General features: G+C 38.3%; 2 protein-coding genes across 17 annotated transcripts in view; both read left to right on the forward strand.

Moving 5' to 3' along the window:
- LOC111197591 (golgin subfamily A member 6-like protein 22) overlaps nt 1–19274 on the forward strand; it is a 280890-nt gene that overhangs the window by 228500 nt on the left and 33116 nt on the right. For 5 of the 13 annotated variants that reach the window (XM_049476209.1, XM_049476242.1, XM_049476244.1 and 2 more), the window contains one exon: nt 10041–12510. The exons of 1 other annotated variant lie outside the window; for it this stretch is intronic. In XM_049476209.1, the coding sequence (XP_049332166.1) occupies nt 10041–10373 (333 nt within the window). In that variant the 3' untranslated portion in view covers nt 10374–12510. Of the gene's footprint in view, nt 1–8815; nt 8888–9003; nt 12511–19274 lie in introns of those variants that run through there. 7 more of the 13 variants (XM_049476197.1, XM_049476224.1, XM_049476229.1 and 4 more) reach the window with 3 other exon arrangements.
- The window catches only part of LOC111197592 (trichohyalin-like), a 309738-nt gene that overhangs the window by 186961 nt on the left and 103503 nt on the right, over nt 1–19274 (forward strand). For 2 of the 4 annotated variants that reach the window (XM_049476184.1, XM_049476176.1), the window contains one exon: nt 4853–6633. In XM_049476184.1, the coding sequence (XP_049332141.1) occupies nt 4853–6633 (1781 nt within the window). The remainder of the gene's footprint in view (nt 1–4852; nt 6634–19274) is intronic. The other 2 variants (XM_049476187.1, XM_049476193.1) reach the window with 2 other exon arrangements.

The raw sequence follows: 19274 nt of genomic DNA on the forward strand, positions 1-19274 counted from the left end.
TTAAAGCAGTTCTAAAGGTTCATTTAGTTCCAGTGAGAGAAATCTCCAGTACAGACCAGTATGAGCTGATCAGACTGGAAAGAACAGAATTCCAGGTGTTGTAATGAGGAACAGAAGGCTGGAATGTGTGTGAGGAAGCTCTGAGAGATCTAAGGAGAAGCAGTTGAACTGCAGGGAAGGTGGAAGATGGAATATTAGAAGCAGCTTCAGCAGAACATTAATGTTGTTTAAAACAGCGCTGAGCTCTTTTAATGACCTTTAGAGACACATCAGTATCACTAATGAACAACACAGTCCTGCAGAACAACAAGAAAACAACACAACACAACAACAATTACACAATCAAACACAATTCCAACACCAACACACTCCCGTCTCTATCAGATCCTCATCAAAAGAAAGTCCTGTAAAGATCTGTAGAATCTGATCAGCTGCTGAAACAGTTCAGTGTAGCATTAGACTGATTTACCACATGATCAGATTCACAGCTTTACTCACAGTTTCTGATTCTATTCATTCATTACACTTTAAACATGATCAGCATTATTTTACACTTATTACAATGTTACCATATTATTTATACATTAATACACATTCTTCTGTTCATTTCTACAGAGGGGTTTCAGGAGTAGAGGTGATCCAGGTGAGTGTAAATGAATCTGAATGGAATCGACTGATTTAATTCTGAGCTTCTAAAAGCTGAATGTGTTTATCTGTACTGAACACACACACACACACAAACACACACACACACATACACACACACACACACACATACACACACACACACACACATACACACACACAGACACACGCACACACACACATACACAAACACATACACACACACACACACTCACACATACACACACACACACACACATACACACGCATACACACACACACAAACACACACCAACACACACACACAGACACACACACAAACACACACACACACGTGTGTCTGATCTTCAGTCTGATAGTGAGAGAATCTGATCCAGAAGCTCCAGAGCAGTTCATCTTCAACTATAGAAAAGGAGGAAGTTTTTCATCTCTTTAGTTTCAGTTTAACTTTCATTACTTTCTTCCTCTCCTCCAACATCTCAGTGATCAGAGAGTCAGGATTCAGGAGCTCAGTATTATTATAAAGTGATGAACAGAAGAAAGAAGAATAGATAGAAAATACAAGCAGAATGTTTACTGATATTTTGTGATTTCAGTATTTTAAATGTTTTATTTTGTCTCCTACAGTTAGTAGAGTTGTCATTCAGCAGGTGAGCTCATTATTCTGATTAAATCTCTCAATCTCTTTATTAAACTGTATTAATATAATTTAAAATCTATAAATGAATATCAGTGTGTGTAAATGGTGTTCAGAGTACATTATTCAGAAAGTTTATATCAATTTCTTATCAATTTACTCTCTCTCTCTGTTTTTCACACACTCTGTGTAATATCAGCTTTTAGATCTTAATATCTGACTATTGACACACCAGCAGTGGTTTGATCAGAGAAGCAGTTATTAATAATTTATAATACAGTATGACATCATGCATGAAATCTTCACACTGTTTTATTCTCTTCTACAGAGGGACAGAAAATGGACAGAAGAGGAGAGAATAAAAATGGAGGAATCTGCTCTGCTGACCGGTGAGGATAGATATAGATATTTCTGAATGTGGTTAATTATATTGTAATTTGTATTGTATTATATTGAATCAGTGGTAAGATTATTAAGAGATTATTATTAAGAGACTCATTTAAAGGGTTAAATATATATTATAAATATAAATAATATATATTATTAACAATATATTATTGTCAATCATGTGACTCATTTTGTTTGAACTGTTTTCTCTCTTTTGGATATTTATAACAGTCTCAGATGAATGTTTTTAAATGGAAATCTGTATGTAGAATCATTTGACCACACATTGACCTAATTTCATTGTGGCTTATTTTGTATTTTTTGTAATACAGCTGCTTTAATTCTTGTTCAGCTTTAACATTATATTACGCTGTAAAGAAATCTGAAAGCAAAACCCTCCACAGAGTAAATCAAAGCATCCATAAGAAGTGATTCCACATTAGATCTATAATATTTGTACGTAGGCTGTTTGTTCATTTTGTAAACTAAATGAACAAGCTAAAAAAATAAAGTAAACTTTGTTTTTGAATTAAGTAAACTTTATTTTTTAGTAATTTTATGCTCAATATTTAGTTGGAAGTAAGAAGTCTTTGGAATCTTTATTTTTTATATGCACTGAAAATAATTATGAGTAAAATTTACTTTAAAAAAGTTTCGCAACTTTCTGCATTTGTTTTTTTTTTTAAGTAAATTTAATTTCAGATACATTTAAACTCAGTTTCAAGACTTAAATGTTACATAGAGTAAATAAGTGTACTGAACTTCAGTCAATCCTTTCTTTTAGTAAACTTTACTTAATTAATTTTTGCTGAATCAATCTTCTCTTTTGGTAACCTTTACTTAATTTCTGCATAAAATATTACCTAATTACAATTACTTTTACATTTATACAATATTACTCAAATAATTTATTTTACTTTTTATTTTTTTATATATTTTATTTATTTTTTTATTTTGCAAACAGACCAAGTCTCACTGTCTCAACACAAGGATAGCATGTAATACATTCTATATAAAAAGTGTTGAGACAGTGTAATGTGGGTTTTAACTAAAAATATTTTAATTTCAGGAATTAAAATATATTACGTATCATACATTATTTGAGTATTATACAACAGTTAGTTCCGACCTCACAATCTGATTGGTTGAGAAGTAATCTAGCCGTGATGATATTTCATGATAACATCACGGCCTTCTCACACTAAACTTGTATCTCTCCGCCGACGCGTTGCCGAGTAACAGCGTATATACACAGGACACCCGCAGCAGCGTTAGCTTAGCACAGACTAGCGCTCAGCTGCGGCACGCTCACCCGCAGCGCTGGCTCGGCTTTTGGTGGAAAAAAGGGAACGAAAATCGCTCGGTTAATACCGTCGTACAGCCAGAACGCTAACCAGCCAGGCTAGGCTAAGCTAAGTTAATGCTGAGCTAAAGCAAGCTACGCTAACCTAACCACAGTCCAGCCAGCTAGCTAAAATCAACACCACCCAGGAAAATAAGAAGAAATGCTAAAATTCACGGTTTTCACCTGAAGCCGACTCCACGGAGCAGGAGAGGAGAGTATTAGCGTTATTTCACGCTCCTAACGTTACCATCTTCACTATTCCCAATTAGTGAAATAAGAGCCTTCGGCTTGTGCCTGCGACCAAATCACAGCCGTGATGTTATTTCGCGATAACACACTCCCTCTCGTGTTCTATTGCTTAATTATACAACAGTTTGTTCCGACCTCACAATCTGATTGGTTGAGAAGTGTTCTAGCCGTGCTGATATTTGTGATAACATCACGGCCTTCTCACACTAAACCTGTATCACTCCGCCGACGCGTTGCCGAGTAACGGCGTATACACACAGGACAGCTTAGAATCATCAACGGCATCAGCGGAAGCGTTAGCTTAGCACAGGCTAGCGCTCAACCACAGCACGCTCGCCCGCAGCGCTGGCTGTCTTTTGTGGAAAAAAGGTAAAGAAATTAGTTCGGCTAATGCCGTCTGACAGCCAGAACGCTAACCAGCCAGGCTAGGCTAAGTTAATGCTGAGCAAAAGCAAGCTACGCTAACCTAACCACAGTCCAACCGGCTAGCTAAAACCAACACCACCCAGCAAAACAAGCAGAAATGCTCAAAAAATGCGCAGCGTTCACCTGAAGACAACTCCACAAAGCAGGATAGGAGAGTTTCAGCGTTATTTCACACTCCTAACGTTACCATCTTCACTTATTCTCAATTTTGCTTTCAAGCTAATTTCGTGGTGTTAGTCTGTGTAAACCATACACCCTTTTGTAGTTAAGTTTCAGTTCTGTTACAGTTGTGGTGGAACTACTTTTTGGCAGAAGGCACAGTCCATATTAAAGCATATTCATTCTTAATTTTTTAAAGATTTATTTTCTTTATTCATTTTGTAAAAAAAGAAACTGTTGTATAAAATGATGATCTACGACCGAACCACAGCCGTGATGTTATTCGTGATAACACACTCCCTCTCGTGTTCTATTGCTTAATTATTGTATAAATGAAGTAATTGTAATTAGGTAATATTGTATGCAGAAATTAAGTAAAGGTTACTAAAAGAAAGGATCGATTCAGCAAAAATAAATTAAGTAAAGTTTACTAAATGAAAGGATTAACTGAAGTTCAGTTCACTTATTTACTCTATGTAACATTTAAAATGAAACTGAGTTGAAGTTACTTAAATTTATCTGAAATTACATTTACTTAAAAAAAGCAAATGCAGAAAGTTGCAAAACTTTTTTAAAGTAAATTTTCATCTTCATTTTTTTTTTTGTGCACCTTAACAAGAGCCAGATTGTGATTGCTAGATGACTCGGACCAAACATCTCGACATAAAACCAGTGTCAGCAGTGAAGAAGTTACTTCTGGGTGCTGAAATTGATGGCCAAATTGTGAAGAAAAAGTACACATTAATTGTAAAAATGGTGCCTTTTTGAGAAGTACACTGTCATAAGTTCCATAACAATGTCTGCATGTCCTGTTTATTTGCTATATTTACTAATCTCACATGTTACCATTGAAAGTAAGAACATTTTACAGTGATCCCAAACTTTTGAGCAAAGGTGTATTTAAATTTACATTTACAGTAAAAATGCTTGATTTTATTATTTGTTATATATTTGTGTTTAATGGTCACACTGTTTATAGCTATTTTATAATAGAATAATAAATCTATCATAACTGATTATTTCAGAATTAAAGGAGGAGAGGTTTCCTGGTCCTGTACTGAAGAACTTAATGAGTTTAATAGAAGAACAGAAATCACAGGAGGAGCAGCTGAAGAAAACTGAGACTGAACTGGAGAACACAGCCAAACAAACAGACAGTAAAAAAGAAGATGCAGAGAGAGAGAGCATCACAGAGATCAGAGAGAAGATCAGAGAGATGCAGGAAAGAAGAGTTAAAGAAAGACTGGAGATGAGACAAAGAGAGGAAGACGAGATCAGAGAAAAAATAAAGACTGTTGTTGAAACTTCACGGAGCTCAGAGAAAGCAGTTCTGAAGGTAAAGGAGATAGAGCAGCACAAAAAACAAAAACATGAATATGAGCAAAAGTTATCAGAGGAGAAAAATGAAGAGAAGAGGAGAGAACTGGAGAGAGACGTGAAGAGAGAAGATGAGCAGATGAAGGAATCAGAACAGGAGCTGAAACAGCTGCAGGAGAAGAGGAGGAGGATGATGATGGAACTCAGACTGGAGATGGAGAACAGAGAAAAGAGAGCAATGGAGGAAGATACTCTACTCATAAAGAGCGTCCTACCAGAGTTTAAGCAGAGTGTTCAGACTGTTGTAACCCAGAAACTGAAAGAGTCTGAGAGAAAGATGGATGAAAAAGACAGAGAGTTAGAAGCACTGAAACAGAAGCTCTCAGAGACGGAGAAAGATAAAGAAAAGCAGCTGGAGGAGAGAAATAAAGAACTTAAAGAAAAGAACACTGCATTAGAGGAACAAAGGAAGACCATAGACAAGCAGAAAAAAACTATAGAGGAGAAGAATGAACTGCTGCAGGAGAAAGAGAGAGTACTGACAGAAAATATAAAAACAGTGGAGGTGAAGGACAGAGAACTGGAGGAAAAGGAGAAACTTCTCACAGAATTAAAGGATGAACTCACACAAAGAACAAAGAAATTAGAGGAGGAGCTTAAATTACAAAAGGAAGAAATGGAGAAAAGTCTTTTGAAGAAAAATGAAGAATTAATTTATATAAAAGAACAATTGAAGGATAAAGATTTAAAACTGAAAGAGAACGAGGTGATCATTAAAGAACATTTAGAGAGTATCAGTACGAGAGATCTGACTTTAAAAAACACAAATGAAAGATTAGAAAGTGTTACTAAAGAGCTTCAGGAGAAAAACACACAGCTGGAGAAAAACAACAAACTGCTGAGAGAGAAAAGGAGAGAACTGGAGAAGAAAGAGAAAGAGGTAGAAAGCAGTAAAGAAAAGCTGGAGACACTGGGAAAGGAGCTGCAGGAGAAAGAGAGAGAACTGAAGAAGAAAGAGAAAGAGGTAGAAAGCAGTAAAGAACAGATTGAGACACTGAGAAAGGAGCTGCAGGAGAAAGAGAGAGTACTGAGAGAAAATATAAAAACAGTGGAGATAAAGGACAAAGAACTGGTGGAAAAGGAGAAACTTATCACAGAATTAAAGGATGAACTCACACAAAGAACAAAGAAATTAGAGGAGGAGCTTAAATTACAAAAGGAAGAAATGGAGAAAAGTCTTCTGGAGAAAAATGAAGAATTAAATGATATAAAAGAACAAGTGAAGGATAAAGATAAAAAACTGAAAGAGAACGAGGTGATCATTAAAGAACATTTAGAGAGTATCAGTACGAGAGATCTGACTTTAAAAAACACAAATGAAAGATTAGAAAGTGTTACTAAAGAGCTTCAGGAGAAAAACACACAGCTGGAGAAAAACAACAAACTGCTGAGAGAGAAAGAGAGAGAACTGGAGAAGAAAGAGAAAGAGGTAGAAAGCAGTATAGAACAGCTGGAGACACTGGGAAAGGAGCTGCAGGAGAAAGAGAGAGAACTGAAGAAGAAAGAGAAAGAGGTAGAAAGCAGTAAAGAACAGATTGAGACACTGAGAAAGGAGCTGCAGGAGAAAGAGAGGGAACTGGAGAAGAAAGAGAAAGATGTAGAAAGCAGTAAAGAACAGATGGAGACACTGGGAAAGGAGCTGCAGGAGAAAGAGAGAGTACTGGAGAAGAAAGAGAAAGAGGTAGAAAGCAGTAAAGAACAGATTGAGACACTGAGAAAGGAGCTGCAGGAGAAAGAGAGGGAACTGGAGAAGAAAGAGAAAGATGTAGAAAGCAGTAAAGAACAGATGGAGACACTGGGAAAGGAGCTGCAGGAGAAAGAGAGAGTACTGGAGAAGAAAGAGAAAGAGGTGGAAAGCAGTAAAGAACAGATGGAGACACTGGGAAAGGAGCTGCAGGACAAGAGCAGTGAACTACAGGAGATGATGATCCTACTGGAGCAACAGAAAACTGAACTGAGAGAAAAAGATAAACAGATTGAAGAGAAGGAGAGACTTCTAAGAGAGAGAGACACACAGATAATGGAGAGAGAGAAACAGGTGGAGGAGAAAGACAGACTTCTAGAGGAGAGAAACAAGCAGCTGCAGGAAAGAACAGATCCAGACCCATCAGCTCCAGTCAGAAGAAGAAACAGCATGGACTGGAATCCTCCATCCAGTACGTACCTGTTTAATCTTCACAAAAACACTAAATATTAAATAAATAAGAACACAGCATTAGTTTAATACACGTTTAAAAGCTAATTGAGTGCTTAATTCTTACATGTAAAGAATATTTGTCGTGGCGAAGGAGCTATTTCACTGCTTTAATCTTAATACCGTATTTTTCGGACTATAAGGCGCACTTAAAAACTTTTAATTTTCACAAAAATTGACAGTGCGTCTTATAATACGGTGCGCCTTTTGTATGGATTTTACTCGTCAGGTTGTAAGGAGCAGTAAACACACACTCCGTGCAGCGTTATAGAGAGTTTCAGTGCTATACAGAGTCCAGAGCCGTGCAGCTCCGAGGCTGAGCAGCAAATAGCATTAGCTAGCTTATTCACTGTTCAGAGATCAGTATTATCTAAATTTTACCCGTCAGGTGTAAGGAGCAGTAAACACACACTCCGTGCAGAGCCGTGCCGCTCCGAGGCTGGAGCAGCAATAGCATTAGCTAGATGCTAACCGCTTAGCTATCTAGCTTTTTCACTGTTCAGAGATCAGTATTTTCTAAATTTAGCACTTTTAATACTGCTGGAGCAGTATTATTAGAGTTAGATGCTAATCGCTAAGCGTTCACCGTTCAGAGGTGAGTTATCGGCCTGTAAGTCTGTGCTGCTTTGCCTGGCTAGCATTAGCTAGATGCTAAGCGCTAACTCTCTCAGAGGTGAGTTTTATCAGCCTGTAATCTGCTTGTTTACCGTGTTAAAACAAGCTACGGGGGACGAATCGCTAGCTAATATCTCACTGTCTTACCAGAACACGCAGGATTACTCAGTGTAACGCTGTCGTTTAAGTTTGGGTTAACTTTACTAGTTTAGGGGACTAGCTAGCGTGCTAGCGGATAGCTATGCTAACGCTGGTGCAGCAAGCCTTAGTGGACATCTGGAAATCTAAGCTTACTGTAAATAAACCGAAGCACGTTACTCACCCAAATAAACAGTTTTCAGGAGAGGAATCTGTGTAGATTAATATCCAGCACTCGTTTGACTTTGAAAGAGCTAGATTTGTATAATGAGACGCTCCACCGGCAAGCGACCACCCCCGGTGGGGGAAGGGAAACATGGCGCCACCCCTGTTCACTTTGATATAGGCACCCTTTCTAGTGTCACTTAACGCGCCTTATAATGCGATGCGCCCTATGTATGGAAAAATAGCAGAAAATAGGCGTTCTTTGATAGTGCGTCTTATAATACGGTGCGCCTTATAGTCCGAAAAATACGGTAAGTGGAATCTGCTTTCATTTGAAAAGTGTTGGTAGACTGTCTGTAATTAACACCACTTTTAGTAGGTCTGCCCCTCAGATTTACATAATATTGATATATGATAATTTGTTATAAAATATAAAACATTAACAGACTCCTCCCCCTCAGTAATGTAATCTCTATTCTGCTGGTTGTGAATTTTTCAGTGAGTGGAGAGACTCCAGATTCAGCAGCATCACTCAGGAGAAGAAGCAGTCTGGAGGAACTTCCTCCAACAAGTAAATCATTACAGTTTAAAATAGTATCTTAAATATTAATCTGAATATAATAATCATCAGAATACTGTAATATATTTAATCTTTAGTCTCACTGTCTCTTTCCTGTTGTTCTTCAGTGAGTGGAGAACGGTGTAGTGCAGTCTCTCCAGCATCAGGTCCTGCAGCAGAACTCAGACTGGTGCTGCTGGGGAGGACTGGATGTGGGAAGAGTGCAGCAGGAAACTCCATCCTGGGCAGAGAGGAGAGGAGCCAGGCTGGAGCTTCTACAGTGAGGCAGCAGAGTGAGAGCAGACAGGGGGAGGTGGCTGGGAGGCAGGTGACTGTGGTGGAAACTCCTGACTGTTTCTGTCCTGGACTCTCTCTGGAGGAGCTGAGACAGAACGTGGAGCACTGTGTCCGTCTGTCTGCTCCAGGACCACACGCCTTCCTCCTAGTCCTACCAGTGAAGCAGTCTACAGGAGAGGAGAGAGGGATGCTGGAGAAAATGGAGGAGATGTTTGGAGAGAGATGTTGGAGGAACACCATGATCCTCTTCACTGTTACTGATGAAGTTCAGGAGAAGAACATTGAAGAGTTTATCCAATCAGGAAACCAGGAGGTCCAGAGACTTGTGGAGAAATGTGGGAACAGGTTTCACTGTCTCAACATTAAGGAGAGTGGAGATGGTTCTCAGATCTCAGAGCTGCTGGAGAAGATAGAGAAGATGGTGGAAGAAAACAGAGAGAAATTCTACAGCAGTGAGATCTACCTGGAGACACAGTCTCAGATCAGAGCAATGGAGACAAAGATCATCAGAGAAAGAGAGGAGAAGAGGATGATGGAAGAGAGAGAGATTAAAGAAAAACTAGAAAATGAGATGAAGAACTCTCTGAGAAAGATAGAGGGAACTGTACAAGAACATGAAGGAGAGATAAAGCAACTTAACGACCGAACAACAGAACTAGAAAGAAGGATGAAAGAAGAGAGGGATGAAGAGAAAAAGAGAGAACTGGAACGAGAGCTAGAAAGAGAGCTAGAGAGAAGAACAGAGATGGAGGAAAAGGTGAAGGAACTAAAAGAAAAGAGAGAGAAAGAGAAGAGAGAGATGGAGGAGAGACACAGACAGGAGATGGAGGAGATCAGGGAGACGTATGAAGGAGAAGCTAGAATTGAGGCGGAGAGAAACCTGATGAAGATCATCCTGCCTGAACTCCAGAAAAACATCCTGCTCTCAAAGTTAAATATGCAGGAAGAGTTCAGCAGACAGATGGAGGAGAAGAATGAAGAGCTGCAGAAACTGAAGAAAAGAGTTTTAGAACTCAGTGAAACTCATTCACTCAGGAAGGAGGTTTACCAGACAGCTGTGATGAGAATTGCAGAGACAGAAAGAAGAGGCGCAGCATCAGAAAAAGAACATGAAGAAGGAGAGGCTGGAGGAGTGCTGAAGTGGCTCTTTAGAAAAAAGGATCAGAGTGAAAAATCAGGTGGAGGAGTTGTGGATGTTTAATTTCAGTTTCACTTTTCCTATAATAGCATTTTAAAATGGATCAATCAAATTATGATTTATGATCTAATTCTGAACTAATGCAGTAATGATGATGTAGGATAATTACTGTATTTATTTAAATTCTACTTTACCGTCTGACTTTGTCATAAACAGTTAACCAAAAACTGTTATGAGGACTTTTCTGATTTCAGTTTTGGTAAAAGACTTCAGGTAAAAATGCTCCAGTGCATTAATCTCACCAGTTATTACTAAATGGTGTTCTGGCTAACACTAAGGCAGGTGATCCTAAATCTATTTCTTACCTATTTCTACTCTGTATTACTGCTTTCTTGCTTTATCTGCTCTTTAACTCGGGATAAATTTGTCAGTTATTGGATTTTCTGGATTGTTTGTGTCAGAATAAGAAACCAGTCACTTTGAATTCCCTTTAGGAGTCAGGTGAGCTCTGTGTGCACTATTTCAATAGTGCAGCTACCTGAACATGTCCAGCGCTTCCTTAACAAGTGGGGTGTACACAGGGCTGGACTGGGACAAAAAAACGGCCCCGGCATTTTTGGTTTAGACCGGCCCCTCATAATTAGTGGAGCACTAGCGTCTTGTAATGTATGTATGTGGGGTTACAGAGAAGCATAATGTATCATGTTAAACATAAGAAGTTTAGTATTTTGTTTTGTCTATTGTTTGAGTGCTTTTTAAAACATGTTGATCCACAGCATAGAGGCTACAAACTCAAACTATGCAGCCTTTCAACACACCTTTAACCTAAATATCTCAAATACTATGATGTAGCCTAAAATATACACTTGCTGCTCATCCAACACTTCTCATTCTTGACCGTTTGCTATTTTATCAGCCATTGCTCCTCATTCTCATGTAATAGAGCTAATGTTACCTCCATCACCTCAAAGTCCCTGTGTAATTCTAACTTTACTAACGTTACTACCTGCTTACATGCTACACTTTCCTGCTCAGTCTGTCCCTCGGTTTCTCCGTCACAAGCCTGCTCTCCCGGTCTGCTGCTTCTGTCTTCACCTATTGAGGACTCGGAGGCTACAGCAGCGAACATGTCTGTGATTTTTAAACATTTTTGTAGCAGCTTCAGTGAATCTTCTCCGCACCCGCTTTCTGCCGCTGTGGTTTCTCCATACTGCCTCTCCTTTAACATACAAGCTCAACACTGAACGTACCACGCAGAGAGAGGGTGGGGCCGCTTTCCTCCTATATCCTGATTGGTTCAGTCCACAGTGTATATTAAAGATGGGCCAATGGGCCGTCCCCTCTATATTGTGGGCCGGTCTCTTAGAAAAAAAAAAGAAGGAAAATCCACCTGAGGACTGTCGGCCCACCAGGCAAACGCCAGGTACGCCAGATTACCAGTCCAGCACTGGGTGTACACGCATTGGGCATGCGCCTGTGTTGACAATACACTACCAAGATAGCAATGAACGTCTGACTCTTAACGACTCTCTAGATTGTTTTCAGTCAGAGGCACACCTGACTGACAGGCCTTGTCCTGTGTATAAGACACGGCACATAGTGCTGTTCTCCCACTTTATACAGTATATAAGTGCCCGTGGGATGGCTGGGAATTTAGATGATTGGCACATATTTAATTATTTAATAAGGCTTAACATCATCTACTATTATAACTTCTGAGAGATTTCTATAAACCTTCACAAGGCTTAGTTTGAGAATCACTGGTTTAAACCGAAGGTACAATAAGAACAGATTGATAACTTTGATACCACAAGGTTTAACCCACAGGTTGACTTGCATTCAGATAGTTTTATAAACTGTCCCTTTAACTTCCAGTGATTACAAAACCTAAGAATGATTTTGGGGATCTGGTTTGGATATTTCCTCTTAAGCACCATCATCATCATCGTCATTGTTGTCTTCATCAACATCGGCTGCTAGAAGTGATAAATAAACAACTAAAGTGAATTAAAGTAAATCAGTTTTAGCATCAGATTTATTTTACAGTATGGAGTATTGTATCTGTGTGTATCTGTGTGTTCTGTTCACATTACAGATGTTCTCCTGTAAGATCACATCTGTGTTTTGTACATAATATGAACACTATGTGTAATATTAGTGGTTCTGTTTGAACTGTTCCAATAAAAAAATATCCAGCAAATACCCGTGTGTCGTACAATAATATATAATATATTTATGTGTTTATAATGTGATTGATCATTTTGATTCTGAATTAAAGATGTTAGTCTCTAAAGTTGGTCAGAAGATCTTTTTGAAGTTATTACTCCATTACTGCTGTTGCCAGATTAACTGTGTTTAGTTTTGGTGGGTTTGGGCCTTGATGCAATTATGTGCTCAAAAATTATTTGTTTTATTTATTATGTAAATGAAGATATTATTACAATAATGGTGTGAATCTCTACAAATGGATTTGTCTGGTCTGTTTCATGTGATGGAAAACAATAACACTAACTTCATATTGAGTTTCATAAATTAAGGGAGTTCAGTCCAACTGCAGGTTCCAAGTAACTCCAAAACGCATTTATTGTTGGGAGTTTCTGAACTTATGTCTGAAGTAAATAGAAAATGATAAAGCACACATACAGATAAAGCTCTTGAATCAGTAGAAGGCTTATTAGTATAAAAATAATCACTGTATGCTGTGGAGATACATTTTATGAATTTAAAAATATATATTTTATAAAAGTGGATTATTGCATGAAAACCTTTTTATGTTTGTTTCTGGAAAACAGTTATATTAGGTAAGATAATACAATTTAATAAAAGGGTTAATTCATGTTTTACTGAATTCTGCACTGAATTGATATTAATTATATGTGACTGCATGACCAATAAACAAGATTATTTTTGTCAACTATGAATTTTAAATTATGGATCCACATAAATAATTTTCACAGTCGAGCTGAGGTCTAGAATGTCACACCTGTCTAAGTGCAGACTGTCATTGTGAGTTATGTATATCACTGCTGATGTAAATAGGAGAGTGTAATTGGTCTCACAGTCACTGAGTGGAAAGGATCTCCCTCGTCTCTCAGCACAGTAGCAGCAGTACCGGCTTCTTTTAGCTGATGTAACAGAACTGCTGTGTAGATCTTCTCCTTCTCTTCAGCTTTTCAGTCATTTAATAAGGAGAAAGATGATCAGGTGTTCTGTTTTATTCTTAAAGAGCCCTAAAAATAAAACACACCTCTGCAAATCTCACTGATTGGCATCTGAAGTATGTATTTTGATTGCTGTTATTATGAGGAGCACAACGTTGCCTTTTTCCCCCCAAAACTGACCCCAAAGAACACTGATACAAAATGTGTGCAGAAAATATGAGATTGAAAATATATTAACATGTTTATTTAATGTTTACTGCTGTTTTCATCAGTTAATGCATGTCATTCATTCATTCATTCATTCATTCATTCATTCAATTATCAAACCTGCTTTATCCATTCTGGGAAGTTGGAGAGCCAGAGCCATCCACAAGGAGCTGCTGCTTCTTCTTCAGGATTTAATAGAATTCCACCTTCACAGCTCGTCCTCCTGAATGAAGAAAGTTATACAGCATCCTCGTTTGTTCCTGAGGTGTTTTTGTAGCTTTGATGTTACCATTCATTTCACTCCTAATCAGTTTTTGTTTTTCTAAACAGTCCAGTATCTCTATTACAGAGGAATTACTCTCTGAATAAACTGTTAACTGTGATCTTCCACAAATGCAGCCTCTGAAATACAGATAAGAGGACAAAGACACACAATAAATGAATTTTAACAAATTAATTAAGCCTATTCAATTGAAAAAAATCTCTGTGTGCATGTCAGTATCACTGCTGCAGGTGTTGTAAAATTCTTTATCAGAAAGCGTAACGCTTCGCTAGGGCTGAGCGATATGGATAAAAAGTAATATCTCAGTATTTTATTACTATTTTTTAGCTGAATGGTAATATACGATATGTCTCCATATTTTTACATCGTATAAAGCAAAAACTAAGACAAATCTACATGTTCCAGATTTCATACAGCACAGCTGCAGACAGGAGCTGAGGAACCCTGACTTTCTACAGGGTGCAGCGGATCAGCAGCACTCAGGAATACAGCTCAGCTCAGCTCAGCTCTGCTCTGTTCGTGATTTTACCATTTCTGAGTTCATATGTGTAGAACTAATGCGTCTTGTGTAGGAAAGAGTATGAAGAGATTTAAATCCCACTAACTGTATAATATCACTCTCCAGACTCCATCTTTCAGACCATACAATGAGTAGCAGAGCTAACAAACACCACTAACCTCACACAACACCAAGCATGCGAGCCCACACTTAACACACAGGTACAGCAGCAGCAGCAGCATCATAAATCATGAAGCTTAAAGAATCTGTGTTTAAACTGTGTTTTAGTGCTGGATAAGCAGCATTTTTTAAATAAGTGTTTCCACTTTGAGCTCTACAGTGCAGTTCAGTACAGGGATTCACAGACTCTCTCAGCCTTAGTGTTAGATTATTGGTGTTATTATTAAAATACTAATTAGTTGTATGTTTTAACTGTAAATATAATCTATTTTAAACACTAAGATGACTCCACAACACGTTATTAAGTAATACGTTACTAATATATCACTTGTTTTTACTTAACCTGCTGCTCTTCTATACTTGGATTCATCTCCATGCTATCACTGCCTGCAGGACAAGAGGTGGGGGAGGTGTGTTCAGGGAGGGAGAGAGGCGGGGCAATATGAAGTTGAACTGTTAAAGCTAATTAGAATGCAACACAGTGTAGCTTGATTTAGGGAGTGTCGTGTGTCTTTGGTATCATAAGGATGCAATACGTACGCCTTGTGCAGCTCAAAACTTGCGAAATCATTAACTAATTCTCTTTATTAATCATGGGTGTGTTTTGGGCGTATTGAAAAGTAAACCAATTAGCATTTATTTGCCAATATGTTTAAGAGCCAGGTGTGCTCTGACTTTGGCGCATTTTTATCTTAACAGCGTAATGCTTTGCGCGTCCCAGCAGAGGATACTGATCTGTGCATTCACACTGTGAAGGTGTGCTAGCAAGTAATTTCAATTGACAGCAATGTTATATTATTCTTTATCTGCATTTTGTTGATGTTAAAGCTGGATTTGCGTGATGCAGCATGTCTATGTGTGTGTGTGTAAAGAGTGGGGGTGTACTCAAGCTGAGTGCTGTTGACTGCTGTCAGGGTTTAAATCAGTCAGTGGCGCACCTGTGTTTTCCACCACCAAGAGTAAAGCATGTCAGAAATTTACCTGAACACACCTCACTTCCAGACCACCACGCCCATCAGTGTAGACTTATTCCTAAACTCTGATGCTATTTTAACGGAATAGGTGCAAGACGTGAAAATATATTGTTGATGGGGGTGTAAGATAGGAGTGAGCACATGCCTAAAGGTCCATTTACAGGGTTTTATCCACAGAAATAAAACTGTCTCTGAAATACCTCAACTTTTTCTTTACATATGGATGCATATGGGTGTTATAATAAACTTTGTGTTGAGAAATTTAATTAGTAAGCAATGTAATTTATCTTTGGCTGAGATACGGGTCACAAGAAGTCCTGTATTTTCTATCAGGGGATAACTGACATTTGGAGCTGGTGTCAGTGTACTTGCTGGATGTATGTTTTTTATTACCTTGAAGGACAGGAAAATATTCACCATTATTCACAATTCATTATATTATTAAATGGTGTCTACTGAACAAAGTGTGCAATCTAAACAAAATGTATCAACTTTAGCGTATTAAAATCCTCCAGGGGTAGTTTATGCAGTGCTGTGGTGCAAGATTACCTTAGTGAAATCAGTAACAGTACAAACAGAGTAAAGAAATGAAGCTTCCTGTTCATTTTCTATCACTGTATACAGTGTATGTGGAGCTACTGTACAACATGGGGGCCCTGTCAGCATGTAAAAGCTATGATGTGCCACATAGGATAAAATACAGTCTTCATCCCTGATTTATATTATTACATGATGTAAAAAGAAAGTTTTCTGTTTTACTCCTTCAAACACGGCTGAAGGTTCCAGAGTTTTAGCAAGAGAAAATCCAGAAAGAGAAAGTTTTCTGCAGGTGGAGACCACAGTCAAATCCTCTCCTCTCCTCCTTCCTGACTGATTCTTCTTTAGTTCAGTATTTTTCTAGTGTTCTTGTCTCTACTGGTAGCATGAAGCTGTAGCTGCAGCTCTTTCAGACAGCACAGCTCTTCCAGAAAGAAACATCCACACGTCTCCCAGCACAGTCTCAAGATCATGGAGGAGATTCCAGCACACAGGAGATCATTACACCAGGAGAACAGGACAGACCTGTAGAAGAGAATCAACCCAGTGGCAGGACTGATATCTTTAGTGTGAGGAGGAACAGAAGAAACACAAGCAGAGTCCTGCAGAATGAGCTTCAGCGGACTGCTGGAACACAGACTCCATAAGACTGACGTGAGATCCTGACGTCCTCTAGTGAGACCTGTACTCACAGTCCAGCACCGTGCAGCTCATTTAGCAGAGTTAGCAGCTCCTCCAGTGCTGCCCTGTTCTCTTCATAGATGAGATTCACAGCTTCACACTGACCACATCTTACAGATGTGAAAGAGTCTGGAGATGCCATAGTAAATGCTCTGCTGCCAGAAACATCATCCAGCATGAGCAGTTTGGTGGTGGATCAGTGATGGTCTGGGGAGGCGTATCTTTAGAGATCTGAACAAACCTTCATGATCTCGTCAGCGGTTTCCTGAATAGATCTGATTTTGTATGAATTTCAGTCTAGACCTTAAAAGGTTAATGATGTTGGTTTCCATTTACTTTTGTTATTAAATAATTAAATAATTTATTTCTGTAATGATTTTAAACTCAACTCTTTGTTTACCAACATCTGATATGTGATTTAAGAGTATTTTTATTTTTTTAGTTTTGAGCAGTGAAGCTATAGTGGAATTTTGTTCATTGAATAAACATTTAACCAGAAAATAATACAGTAATAATATAGTTTTCACTTATTATTATTCAGTTATACCTACATAACACAAAATAAATGAACTTGCAGAATAAAAATAAAAATAATAAAAATATGAACTGCATATTTATCAATAATATCAATTGATCAATGACAATTTATTTATACAATGTAAAATCATCCAATTGGTAATTATAAAATCATTAAATATGTTATTATTACTGTTCTTAATTATAATAATAATAACATGTGGAACAGATGTCGTGGAGCAGATGTACAGGTCCTTCTCAAAAAATTAGCATATTGTGATAAAGTTTATTCTTTTCCATAATTAAATTATAAAAATTAAACTTTCATATATTTTAGATTCATTGCACACTAACTGAAATATTTCAGGTCTTTTATTGTTTTAATACTGATGATTTTGGCATACAGCTCATCAAAACCCAAAATTCCTTTCTTACAAAATTAGCATATCATGAAAAGGTTCTCTAAACGACCTATTAACCTAATCATCTGAATCAATGAATTAACTCTAAACACCTGCAAAAGATTCCTGAGGCTTTTGAAAACTCCCAGCCTGGTTCATTACTCAAGACCGCAATCATGGGTAAGACTGCCGACCTGACTGCTGTCCAGAAGGCCATCATTAACACCCTCAAGCAAGAGGGTAAGACACAGAAAGAAATTTCTGAATGAATAGGCTGTTCCCAGAGTGCTGTATCAAGGCACCTCAGTGGGAAGTCTGTGGGAAGGAAAAAGTGTGGCAGAAAACGCTGCACAACGAGAAGAGGTGACCCGACCCTGAGGAAGATTGTGGAGAAGGGCCAATTCCAGACCTTGGGGGACCTGCGGAAGCTTTGGACCAAGTCTAGAGTAGAAACATCCAGAGCCACCGTGCACAGACGTGTGCAGAAAATGGGCTACAGGTGCGGCATTCCCCAGGTCAAGCCACTTGTGAACCAGAAACAGCGGCAGAAGCGCCTGACCTGGACTACAGAGAAGCAGCACTGGACTGTTGCTCAGTGGTCCAAAGTACTTTTTTCGGATGAAAGCAAATTTTGCATGTCATTCAGAAATCAAGGTGCCAGAGTCTGGAGGAAGACTGGGGAGAAGGAAATGCAAAAATGCCTGAAGTCCAGTGTCAAGTACCCACAGTCAGTGATGGTCTGGGGTGCCATGTCAGCTGCTGGTGTTTTATCAAGGGCAGGGTAAATGCAGCTAGCTATCAGGAGATTTTGGAGCACTTTGTGCTTCCATCTGCTGAAAAGCTTTATGGAGATGAAGATTTCATTTTTCAGCAGGACCTGGCACCTGCTCACAGTGCCAAAACCACTGGTAAATGGTTTACTGACCATGGTATTACTGTGCTCAATTGACCTGCCAACTCTCCTGACCTGAACCCCTATCGAAGCATCCTGGGCCTCCATAACACCTCAGCAGTGCCACAGGCTGATTGCCTCCATGCCACGCCGCACTGAAGCAGTCATTTCTGCAAAAGGATTCCCGATCAAGTATTGAGTGCATAACTGAACATAATTATTTAAAGGTTGATTTTTTTTTGTATTAAAAACACTTTTCTTTTATTGGTCGGATGAAATATGCTAATTTTTTTAGATTTTTGTTTTTTCTTTACTTTTTTGCCAAAATCATCAATATTAAAACAATAAAAGGCTTGAACTACTTCAGTTGTGTGTATTGAATCTAAAATATATGAAAGTCTAATGCTTATCAGTACATTACAGAAAATAATGAACTTTATCACAATATGCAATTTTTTTTAGAAGGACCTGCAGTTTTGTTGTAAAAACTGACATTTTTGAAAAATCTGGCAACTCAGAGAGTCTGTCAGCAGCAGCAGTCAGAGATGTTCTAGAGAGGAGAAAACCCAATTCAGAATCTCTTTCCGGTTTATTTAACCACCAGAGGCGCTCCTGAGTGAGTTTATAAATATT

Source organism: Astyanax mexicanus, chromosome 1, assembly GCF_023375975.1.
Source record: "Astyanax mexicanus isolate ESR-SI-001 chromosome 1, AstMex3_surface, whole genome shotgun sequence".
NCBI classification, from domain to species: Eukaryota; Metazoa; Chordata; class Actinopteri; order Characiformes; family Acestrorhamphidae; genus Astyanax; species Astyanax mexicanus.